We start from the raw sequence: 12,564 nt of genomic DNA, 5'->3' as shown, positions 1-12,564 counted from the left end.
ATACTGAAAGAATAGAAAAACTAGAGCATAAAAGTAGAAATCAAAATACACTGTGTCTGGATGAAGGTCAAGTAGTCATGTCCTTTACCCTTTACCTCATTCTCACAACCCATACATTTCTTCCAGGCCAGAGAAGGAAATTATATCGTCCTCAAGACCTTTGGTTTTACATTTTTCTTACTGTATTTACCTTCTTTCTGTTACCTGACCATTCCTCTCTAGAGTTTTTAATCTAATCAACATAAAATACAGCGTTCCGCATTCTTATTCTACTGTGTAACCAAAGAAGTCGTTTATCTCCTCTACAAATTCATATTTATTATTAATCCTAATTTTTCATTTAAAGACAGGTATTTGACCTTACCTTCAAAATTTCCAAATACTGTTCACATTTGGAAACTCTCTCATTTAGGTCACCAAGTATTAGCAATTTATACTGTAGTATAACCTTTTAACCTTTCATCAATAAGATAAAAAATGTTTATATATTTGATATTAAAATGTCTCTGCATACCCTAGAGTCACATTTTTTTTCCTTTTTAATTTGCCAGGAAATGTGTGACATTAAAAATATCCAAATTTAGTCCCTTTCTTCTTAATTGTGTAATTTACGATTTTCATTTACATGTAGCATTTATAGCTTGGGAACACAAAGCATTATAAAAGTCAGAAACGTATTTTTGCATAAAATGCATTCAGTGTGCAAATGTATTCATGTAAGGAATTCTTGGCAAGTGTGTTGGCTTGCTTTTTTTTTAAGAAATGGAAACAAAAATCTATAACTTGAGGACTTTTGATAAACACAAATCTTTGAAAATAGGATGAGATTAGTGGAGACACTTTGGATGACATGGTTTAGAGTTAGGCTACAGGGAGCCAAAAAGGATACTTGACCCCCACAACGAACTCTGTTGAAGAGTATGCTTAACAACTTGAGACTAAAGAATAGATTTGTTAGCTAGCTTTTTTTTTTCTTTTAAGTTAAGCATATGTTTAATGCAGGGAGCAAAAAATTAGTCTCTTTATGGATTTACTGTCTTCTGTAGCTCTACTCTGTGCTCTTGCTTGTGGATTTGGGGGAAAGTGCCCAGGCGAACGTAACCTATCTCTACTCCTTAACAAGAGCTCTGAGTACATGTCCTACCAATTAACAGCACGAACTCAATGAATAAAGAGCACACGTGAATTATTACTGATGCTACCATGCACTGGCCGAGAATCCATTTCTTCTATCTTAACAGATTTGTTCAAAGTGTGGTTGATTAAAATTATGGGTTTAGTTATTACCAGAGAAATTATGTTGTTTTAATAAAAAGACTTTATGCTAAATTGGGAAAAGAAAACTTAAGGAAGTCAATTGAAACACTAAAAGACAAAAAAAAAATTTTTTTTTTTGCATGCCTTTCGGGACCCTTAATAAGTAAGTAAAAATCATAGATTTAGAAACATATTTTCTTAGGTATTTAGATAGAATGTTCCTTTGAAGTCCCAGAGGCCACAATTTCCTTATATTAATACTGTGAACTTAAGTCTTCAGTTTTTGATAAGCAACTGAATCATATGGTAGACACATGATGGTGTTCGTTTGTTCCTCGTTCTCTCACTGCCTTTGTCTAGGTGCTGGCACAATTTCCTCTCTGACCAGAGTAATACTAGTTCGAGCTTGGTGTGTATCAGGAATTAAATTAATTTTAAACGTGTTCTTATGCCTCATGCTCTCTTACCTTTCTCATTGTGTCAACTTTATTTTTAAGACCAAAATGAGAAACTCGTTCAAGAAAACAGAGAACTACAATTACAGTATCTGGAACAAAAGCAACAACTTGATGACCTTAAACACCGCCTCAAGTTTTACAACCAGGTGAACGATTTTCTTGTTTAGGAAATAGTCACCAAATTTTTATCTCAATATTTTATGCTCAGAGGAAACTATACTACAAAGCAAAAGAGTACAAATGTATTACTTAGTTTCTTAATTCATGGCTATTAGGCAGCTTACATTTCAGGGGGAGATTCTGAATAGTTGGAATGTCTCTTACACTTCGTTTCTTAATTCATGGTATCAGGCAGCTTATGATATGCTCCATGAGGATAATCTGCATAGTTGGAATGTCTCTTGTACTTAACATTAATATCTCATTGTGAGCTTTTACTTACTCTGTCTTTTGCAGGAGAGTGATATAAATGCTGATGAACTGAGTGAAGCTCTCCTGCTTATAAAGGTAACTTTCTGAACTTCACCATGAATTTCATGTCTACATATAACTGTTTCAGCATTATGATGACCCTTGTCTATAACCCTTATACTTGGAGAATGAATTATTCAGGAAAGTGGTCAGGTGACATTTAGTTACGGCATATACATATTTCATAATGACATCAAAATTACATTAAGATAGACCTCAAAATCTCTTATTTAAAGCACTTTCTCCAACTGTAACAAACGTTTCACTTTTACATGCCTCACTATAAAACTAATCAATAATTTTCTGTCCTAAGAGACGTTGGTACACCCTATTATCTTAAATAAAATATTGAATTATAAATGTTATCAGAATATTTTTCAGTTCTAGGATATTCTGTTATTTATAAGAAGACACAAGAAAATACATTTCTTTCCCTTTAGATCAACACAGTGTAGCTTTTAATCAGTTGAAGAAATGGAAATAAATGTACATGATTCTTCTCTATGTCATGAAGTCATAAACTGTTTTTTTAATTCTCTGTAATTGTTCCAAATGTCTATCCAAATATATTTTATGTATCAGCATTGTTTTATTCCTGATGGAAAATGGAAATATATCTGTTTTCAATTAATGATTGTTCCTTACTATATCTATATTAATTCACATGATTACATTTTAGAAACTCTTATTTCAGTAATAAAACATGTTTTGTTTTAGGCTCAAAAATCACAAAAAAATGGAGACCTTTCCTTTTTAGAGAAAGTAGACAATAAAATTAACAAAGATCTAGAACGTTCCATGAGAGAGCTACAAGCAACTCATGCAGAAACAGTGCAAGAACTTGAAAAGACGCGAAACATGCTAATTATGCAACATAAAATTAATAAAGATTATCAGGTAATGTGCTCCACGAAGGCGAGAGAATAGGCTTCCTATGATCTTCTACTGATGATTTACTTTTCTAAGCAGTATTATGTATCATCATCTGTTATAATCTCTTATCATGTATTACCACATGTCTGGAATTTGGCCTTGTAACTAGGTGCTTAGAGTGTAAATAGTAAATAGTTTAAAAATAAATAATTTTTTTAAAGGCCCTGGTGTTCGAGCAGAAACTGTGGCCATGAATTCACCTGTGCTGGTATTAGCACATTCTGCAAATGCATTGTAGCTATCCTGCCACAACCACATGTTATCTTAGCCTTTAACAAACAGGAAAATCACCTCCATGAAAAGGAATCTGGGGTTTTGTTAATTTTGCTTCTGATTTATGAAGATTGCCAAGCATAATTTTCTAAACTGTAAGCTATTTGAGGTCTGAAAACCATGGTTTACAGCTTCTGATATCCCCAGGAGCTAGGAAAAGCTTGAGTCAGAGTTGCTTTAAAAAATGAAATGGAATGAATCCTAAGTATTAACACTTGTTATCTCTTATTTTTGAGATGGAAGTTGAAGCAGTGACCCAGAAGATGGAAAATTTGCAGCAAGATTATGAACTCAAAGTGGAACAATATGTTCATCTTCTTGATAGCAGAGCCGCTCGCATTCAGAAACTAGAAGGTACGATTCTTTGTCTACACTACCTAAATGAATGGATTTTACAATAGTCGAAAATGTCATCCAAATCTACACTCACGATTTCTTTTTGCTCTGTTTTTTTCTAATTCATAGCGGTAATGAGAATTTACCAGAAAGGTTGTTTTTATCTGATTCTTTTCTACTCAAGAATTTTTAGTAATTTTCTATTGCTTTCCGGATTCAATGTTGCAGGCACAATTTCAAAGTACTTTACGGAGTACCGCAGAACTAACTTCACCACCCCATTCCTCATTTCTCTTCTAAGCAAGCTGTGTATCTCATCCAAACAAGTCTGCTGGCTCTTTATCAGATTAACCGTTCTCAGTCCTACCACTGTACCTTTGCTCCAACTTAACCTCCTTTCTACCCACATATACCCTGTCTCCACTGCTTTGAAATCTAACTAAATACAATGCATACCTCTGCCAGCAGGCTGGCTCTGACCACTCCTAGCCATTCCTCTACTTGAAGTGTCCTTGCAGTGGTTTCCAGACTTGAGCAAGTATGAAAATCACATGAGGAACTTGTTTCAAATGTAGCTTCCTGGGCCCTACCCCTAGAGACCCGGGGGTCCATGATTCTATACATTTAGAAATAACTCCAAGCCGTTCAGATGCAGGTGCAAGGCTATACTTTGAAAAACATTAGTCTCAGTACTCCCCATTTTTCCTTTTATGTACTCAAAAAATATGTGTGGGGATTATATTATGTAAGTGTTCTTCACTGTTAGAGTTTTGCATATTCCCTGTGACTGCAATATAAATCCTATGAGGCTAAGTACTTAGTCTCTCTTTCATGTCCCCTGCCATACAATGTTTAATTCAAATGATTGATGCCAGCAGTAATTTTACACTCTAAAAAATTACTGAGGATCCCAAAGGCCTCTTGCTTGTATGGGTTCTACTTATCATATTAAGAATTAAAAGAGAAATTTTAAAAATATTTATTTTATGTCATGCTAAAATAATAATAAACCCATTACATGTTAACATAAATTACAGAATTTATTTTTTAAAAGCTGTATTTTCCATACAAAAAAAAATACTGAGAAGAATGACATTGTTTTAAATTGTTTTACATTTTTTTAATTGTTTGACTTTTTTGCAAACTTTTTGGTGTATACCTTAATAGAAAACAGCTGGGTTTTTAGACCTGCTTCTGCATTCAATCTGTTATGATATCACACATTACGTAGTCTGGAGAACTCCATTAAACACTTGTGAGAGAATAAGAATGAAAAAGGCAAGTGACATGTCAAGATTATTTTTAAAAATAGTGTTGACCTCACAAACCTTCAGAGCAGTTTCAGGGGCCCTCGGGGTTCCCAAAGCACACTTTGAGAACCACTGCTCTAAGTAGAGGAGTTCAATAATATCTTTATCTGCCTGAACAGGGTTTTCTAAAAGTCAAAGAGCAGTATATACCTTTTATTTCAAGTAGTACTCAATAAAAATTTGCTTAATAGAATTTTCCTGAATAACAAGGAGGTCACAGTAGTTTAGGATTTTCATGCCTTTTAGTCTTACTTAATCTTCACCAGTATATTTCATCTGTCCCCTAAATTCATTGATTCATTCCTTAAACATGCTCACGCTCTTAATGCATCCTAAGCAAACGTGCTGGGCAGGGAGAATCCAAATAGGAAAAAAAGAAAAAAGCTCAGGTACCACCCCCAAGGAACTCATAAGATGGACCACAGAGGATAGGGGCGCCTGGGTGGCTCAGTTGGTTAAGCATCTGACTTCGGCTTGGGTCATGATCTCATCAGGTCTTGGGATCTCCCTGCTCAGGATCTTGGGTCCTGGAATCACCCTGCGTTGTCATGTCTGTGCCCCCGCCCTCAGGCTCCACACTCAGCGGGGATTCTGATTCTCCCTCTCCCTCTGCTCTGCCCCCTGCTCATGCTCTCTCTCTCTCAAATAAGTAAATAAAATATTTTTTAAAAGAAAGATGGAGCACATAAATAGACAGTTATACTTGACCATGAAGAGTGTGAAGCTAGGAAAATGCAGAAGATACCAAGGAAACATTGAGGAGAGAATGCCTGTTTAAACCTGAAGATTCAGGGAAGACTCCACAAAGTAGGTTTGGAATCTTTAAAGATGACAGAATTCACCACTAAGTAAAAGCAATGAAAGGCATTCCAGACAATAGAGGATGCAGGTTAAAATGCCCTAAATGTGAAGCACTGCCTTTCATTTGCAAAACTGCACGCAGATCCATCTACTTGGAACTCATAATTAGTAAAAGGAGGAGAATCTCTCCGGGTAAGGCTGGGAAGAGCCAAAGCATGAAGGCCCTGTTTGCCACCCTGAAGAGTTTGAAACTAAATAACATAGAAAACCACTAAGCAATTTTTAAGGTAGGCAGTAATACACCCAGAACTGCATTTTGGAGATTATGCTATAGTTATTAGAAATAATAAGATTTGAAGGAAGGAAGTGCTTTGGGTTCCATAAAAATCTGGGTAGTAAACACTGGGAATATAGGTAAGGTGGCATTAGTGGACAGAGAATGGACAGGGACAAACTTGGAAAGCCTTAGGAGACAGGGTTGAATAGTAGTGACCCTATGGATGTGGGGACAATTAAGGAAAAGAGAAACTAGAACGATTCTGTGGCAACAGGCTTAGGCAACTGGATGAATGCTAACACCAGCGCTTCAGATTCAGAGTACAGAAATAACTGGAAGAGAATACTCTACGTTGGCTCTATTCTGTTTTGGGCATATTGAATTTGATGTGGCTACGGGATATCTAGACAGAGGGCCCAGCAAGCCATGAGATATATGGGTCTGGAGTTCAGGAAATAAATCTGATTTAAAATAAAAAGAGGAGAGTCTTTGCATATTGATAATAGCAGAAGTCATAAAAGATGGAGGTTACCCATAAGAAGATATAGACTAAGAAGAGGATAAAACCAGGACCCCCAGCAAACTATGAGAAAAAGAGAAACCCTTAAAAAAGCAATAAGAGAGGTAGAAGGAGAAGCAGGGTAGATGATGACATGGAAACCAAGGTAGGGCAGAGGTTCAGTAAAAGGGAAAATGACCACCATTGTCAAGGAAGCAAAGGAAATCGAGTGCTACAAGGACCAAAGTCTGTTCCATCTAGCAATTAATTCATTACTGGTGACCTTTTCTGGAGCAGTTTCATGAGAAAAGGAAAGCAGATACTCCTTGCAGGAGGTCGAAGAGTGTCTGTTAGATGAGCAGTTGTAGACACAAGTATACGTTACTTTTTCCAGAAATTTGGATGTAGCGTGGGGATAAAATGTGTATCTAGAAAGAGAGATATCTGCTTAAAAAGCAGCTTTATGGAAGTACAATTAACATACTTTAAACCTCACATATTTGAGGCATACAGCTTGGTGAGTTTAGGCCCATGGCTACCCTGCGAAGCCGTCACCACAATCAAGGCAATAAACATATCCATCACCCCAAAAGTAGAAAAGTGGATACTTTAATAAACTGAAGGGAAGGAGCCAGTGGAAAGAGAACCTGACTTTAAAGGAGAGAATATAATAAAGCCAAAACAGAGGAATAGAGAGAATCCAAATATTTACCTCAGCTGTTCATTCAAAAGCTTTTTTTTCTTTTTTCTTTTTCCTTTACCCTGGTACAGTCTGTATTATAACTTGAGTTGTAAGTTTGCTGTTAATAAGTGTTGTCAAAACAAAGGATGAATTTTTGTAGAATACAATATTACTCACAGAAAAACAGTGTAGTCATAGAATTTAAGATTGAGACTCTTCACCAAAACACTTAGACTTCATACCACTTCAAAAGCCAGTTTGTATCTTCATATGTCAATATTTAAAAATATCTAAACTGTGTGTCTTCTCTTGCAGCCCAATTAAAGGATATTGCCTATGGCACCAAGCAGTATAAATTTAAACCAGAAATCACGCCAGATGACTCTGTTGATGAATTTGATGAAACCATTCACTTAGAACGAGGCGAAAACCTATTTGAAATCCATATCAACAAAGTAACCTTTTCTTCTGAAGTTTTACAGGCTTCTGGAGATAAAGAGCCTGTCACTTTCTGTACCTATGCTTTCTATGATTTTGAGCTACAGACAACTCCCATAGTGCAAGGCCTTCACCCAGAATATAACTTCACTTCTCAATATCTCGTTCATGTTAATGACTTATTTTTACAATATATTCAGAAGAATACTATCACTCTTGAGGTCCACCAAGCTTACAGCACAGATTATGAAACAATTGCAGCAGGTCAGTTGAGATTCCATGAGATTCTAGAAAAAAGTGGTCGAATATTTTGCACAGCAAGTTTGGTTGGTAAGTACAATCTTATAAGCTTTGGATGTTTGAATCACTGATTTGGTTTATATGTTAATATGGTGTTCTACATTACTGTCTTCTCTTAGGGATTCAGGATGCCTTGAAGGTAGGACAGTGTTCTCTAATTGATCTGCCCACAGTTGATTGGACTATCCTAAATGTCATTGGTGGTATCAGTGCAATGGCTATTAATTTTTTAAAAGTTTATAAGTGCAAATATTTATTTACCATATTAATACCCTTTTTTGATTAAACATTAATTGTAGTACATTCATCAAGTATTTTTAAAGAGCTTATGTTATCACTGTTACTAGGCATTGAAAATATAGTGGTCCGTGCTAAGTAAGACAGACAGCCCCCAGCCCCTGCCATCATGTAGCTTACCTTCTAGAGGGGACAACAGGCCATAAAACAAATATAGATCTCATCAGATGAAGAAAAATGAACAGGCTAATGGTGGTTGACATTGGTCAAGACCTGAGTAAAGATCCATGACAGGATCCGGGGGAAGAATGTTTCATGCAGAGGTAACAGCAAGTACCAAGGTGGAGGGACAAGCATGACATGTTGGAGGAACAGCAAGAAGGCCAGTAGCTAAAGCAGAAATGTGATTAAAGCAATGGAAGAATGACTATGCAAAGTCAGTCAGTCAGAGAAAGGCAAATACCATATGATTTCACTCACATGTGGAATTTAAGAAACAAAACAAACGAGCAAAGGGGAAAAATTGGGGGGGGGGGGTGGCTGGTAAACCAAAACAGACTCTTAACTCTAGAGAATAAATTGCTGGTTACCAGAAGGGAGGTGAGTGGAGTGGAGGATGGGGAAATAGGTGATGGGGATTAAGGAGGGCACTTGTGTTGAGCACCGGGTGATGTATGGAAGTGTTGAATCACTAAATTGTACACCTGAAACTAATATTACACCGTATGTTAACTAACTGGAATTTAAATAAAAACAAACAAAAAAAAAAAGAAAGTACACTTTAAAAAACATAAACAAAACAAAAACAGTGGAAGGACCAGATCATGCTCTAGAAACTTGTAGGTCATGGTGAGGCAAGTGGATCTTTTGATGAAAGACATTGGAGAGTTCTAAGGAAGGAAGTGACATGGCCCCACGTAGGTTTTAGAAAACCACCCTGGGTGCTGAGGGAAGAATAGTGTGTCAGGGCCAAGAGGGAAAATTAGGACCATTATCAGGCTATTGCATTAATCTGTGGAAAGATGATGCTGGCTTGGATTAAGATGGTAATGAGAAGAGTGACAAGAAGTGGTTATTTTCAGTTTATGTTTGATTAACTTTAAGACTTTAAGACTTGCTTATCAGTCCAATGGAGAGTAATGAAGGAAATGAAGGAGACAAGAATTTCTGGCATGCACAAGGAGAATCGTGAGCCCATTTATTGAGATAGGCCTGGGAGAGGAGCAAATCTGAGGAAGAAAATCAAGAATTTTGTGTGAACAACTTAAGACTGGCTGCCTGTTGGACAGCCGAGTGGAGATGGCACATGGGCAGTTGGATACATGAGCCCTAGCCAAAGGGTCAGGGATAAACATGTAAAAGGGGGAGTCATTACCATATGGAATGTATATTAAGCCTTTGGCCTAGGTAATATCACATAGAGAGTTAATGTACACGAAGCAGAGAAAGTAGCCACGGACTGAGCCTTAGAAAACCACACAATTTAGAGTTCAGGAAGAAGAGACACCAGCAAAAGAAACCAAAAAGTAGCCCATGATTTAGAAGGCAAACCAAGAGCAGACAATATCCTAGAGGCCAAGTAAAGAAACTGTTTCAAGAGGAAAAGAGGGTGACTTAGCTTCTGGGGAGGGATTTTATTTTATTGATTGATTGATCACAGGGGTAACCCATATTTACATGATTCACAAGTCAAAAGGTGTAGAAATTTATACTATAAAATCTCTCCCACTCCTGTCCCTTAGCTGCCCTGGAACCCCTCACCAAAGGCTGCAAATTCTTCTGAAGAAATTTTAAGCATATACAAGCAAATATGTGTATCCATTAATATTCTAATTTTAGGACTTTTTTTTAAATGATAGCAGATTTGAATCATGTTTGTATGTTGATGACAATGATGCATTAGTGAGGAAGAAACTGATGAAGTAGAAGAGAATGGGAAAATAGTTTTAATAATATGGTAGGCTCAGGAAATCTTATGTATAGAATATCTTCTATTCAACACATATTGAGTACCCATTGTATACTAGTCGCTCTTGTAGAAATATATCAATGGAAACCACAGTCCTTGCCCTCAAGAAACTTGTAATGTGGGTGGAGAAATACACTGGTAAACAGACAGTTATGTGAAAGGAATCAGAGGACGAATGAGAGGACATATCCTTCCCCTCTTTGAAGGAAACAGAGAGCCCCTAAGTCCCCCAGGAACTGTAGGGGAATTCTTCACAGAGGAAAAGAAATGAAGAGCTGCCCGAATTAGAAAAAGGAGTGAGGGTGTACAGGGCGAACATCATGCAAGCATGTATTATATCCGGCATATATTTGGCATAGCTATGGCATTTGTCCCTGTACTTGTGGCCCAGTAGAGAAGTGGGAAGGTGCCAAAGACTTCTCGAAAGTTGAATCATAATGTGGAATTTCATATCTATAATTTTGAGATTTCATATTGTATCCGTCGGTCTCCGTTGAGTACAACTTGTTAAAAACAAGCTACTGTAGCATCAAAAAGAATCTGTGGAGTATTTAGTACAGTGTTTAGTATTTTCTTTATATTTTAGAAGGATTGAAATAGTATAAATTGGAATATTTCAAACATAATTTGACATAGCTCTTTAATAATACTTAACATACAATGAAACTCATACTTGCAGAAGTAACTTTATTTTCTTCAGCTCTGTTCTTTGCCAATCACACATCATTTGTGCAAGTCATATATTATTTTACTCAGTATAATATTTTAACAGTGAGTTATGCATTGGTTTGTAGGAACTAAAGGAGACATCCCAAATTTTGGCACAGTGGAATACTGGTTCAGATTACGGATTCCCATGGATCAAGCAATTCGGCTTTATCGAGAACGAGCAAAGGCTTTGGGATATATAACATCAAATTATAAGGGGCCAGAGCAAATGCAATGGGTGAGCTGGTTGGACTTTAAGACATTTTTATGATACAGAAATTTTATAATATGTCTTTTTATGCCATGCTTTAAACCAAAATCATTTTCTTTCACAGCCATCAAGTGACTCTTTTTAACTTTTTATTTTGAAATAATTATAGACTTACAGGAAGTACAAAAATAGTACAGAGAAGTTCTATGTACCCTTCACCCAGCTTCTCCCAATTGTAACATCTTACATAACTATAGTACCTTATCAAAACCAGGAAATTGACATTGGTACAATACCATTAACTAGAGTACAGACCTTATTCGGATTTTATCAGTTTTTACATGCGCTCGTGTGTGTGTGTGTGTGTGTGTGTGTGTGTGTGTGTGTAGTATTATTTCTGTGCAGTTTTAATCATGTGTATATATTCATGTAACTGCCACCACAAGCAAGATACAGAATTGTTCCATCACCACAAAGGAACTCCCTTGTGCTACCCAGGGTACTTTTGAAAAATAAAATTGCAGTACCCTGAATTGGAAGTTTAAAAGCAGGTCTTCACAGCAGCATTTCCCAAACTGTGTTTCATGGAGTCTTAATGGGCATACTTCCAAAAGAATTCCATGATTCAGTGAATGCAGAAAACACTAAAGTGAGCAAAGTGAAATAGGGTCCTTGACCTCTCACGTATAACAAGAATCCCAAGAGGAAAGCTTAAAGTATGCACTTGAGTTGAATAACAAAGGGATAAAATATAGTTGAAACATTTTGGAATGTCTGCTCAAGTCATAATTACCTTTTTTCATTTGGACCACTGTCACTCCCAATCTATGGGGCTGGGCCCCCAGATGCCAGATTTATGTCAGTGGTCCTGTTCTTTCCCACTCTCTACTCTATTATGACTAATGATTCAGGGTATCCACCTGACCCCAGTTAAGCCAATCAGATTCTGCTTTCAAGAGAAAGCAAGATTCTCCATGCTTGGAACATGTAAAATTGGGAGCTGTGGGGCAGCCATCTTCTACCATGTTAACCAGCAAAGGAAAGAAAATGGGTCTGGAGAGAAAGAATAATGAGCAAGCATACAGAGAAAAATGGACACTAGATCAAGTGTAAAATCTGGTGGTTTTCCAGTCCTCTTATCTTCCTAAGGCCCACCCACATTTCTGCTGTACAGTTTCATGAAATAACCATATGGGCTTATATTAAACTCTCTTTTTGTTATATTTGCTAGGTGGAACTAGTGTCCATAATTTTCAGTTAAAGAGCCATGACTAATATAACATTGATTCCCGAACTTAAGAAAGAATGACACCTGTTTCCCAGAAATCATCTTTCTGGGCTAGTATTCTTCAGAACATACATTGGGAAATGCTGTAATGGAAAAGAGAATTAAAAATATATCAG

The 12,564-nt window shown here is 36.7% G+C and overlaps 1 protein-coding gene across 2 annotated transcripts in view; it reads left to right on the top strand.

Moving 5' to 3' along the window:
• The window catches only part of RPGRIP1L (RPGRIP1 like), a 93,172-nt gene that overhangs the window by 35,612 nt on the left and 44,996 nt on the right, over positions 1-12,564 (top strand). For both annotated transcript variants that reach the window (XR_008960078.1, XM_057314089.1), the window contains exons 11-16: positions 1,755-1,861; positions 2,172-2,222; positions 2,904-3,083; positions 3,629-3,746; positions 7,613-8,065; positions 11,036-11,187. Coding sequence is in view for 1 of the 2 variants with exons in the window: in XM_057314089.1 (XP_057170072.1) it covers positions 1,755-1,861; positions 2,172-2,222; positions 2,904-3,083; positions 3,629-3,746; positions 7,613-8,065; positions 11,036-11,187 (1,061 nt within the window). In the remaining variant the exon portion in view is untranslated. The remainder of the gene's footprint in view (positions 1-1,754; positions 1,862-2,171; positions 2,223-2,903; positions 3,084-3,628; positions 3,747-7,612; positions 8,066-11,035; positions 11,188-12,564) is intronic.

The sequence above is a fragment of the Ursus arctos genome, unplaced genomic scaffold, assembly GCF_023065955.2.
Source record: "Ursus arctos isolate Adak ecotype North America unplaced genomic scaffold, UrsArc2.0 scaffold_19, whole genome shotgun sequence".
NCBI lineage: Eukaryota > Metazoa > Chordata > Mammalia > Carnivora > Ursidae > Ursus > Ursus arctos.
Note: the sequence above shows the minus strand (reverse complement) of the source record. Positions and strands in the feature narration are given on the sequence as shown.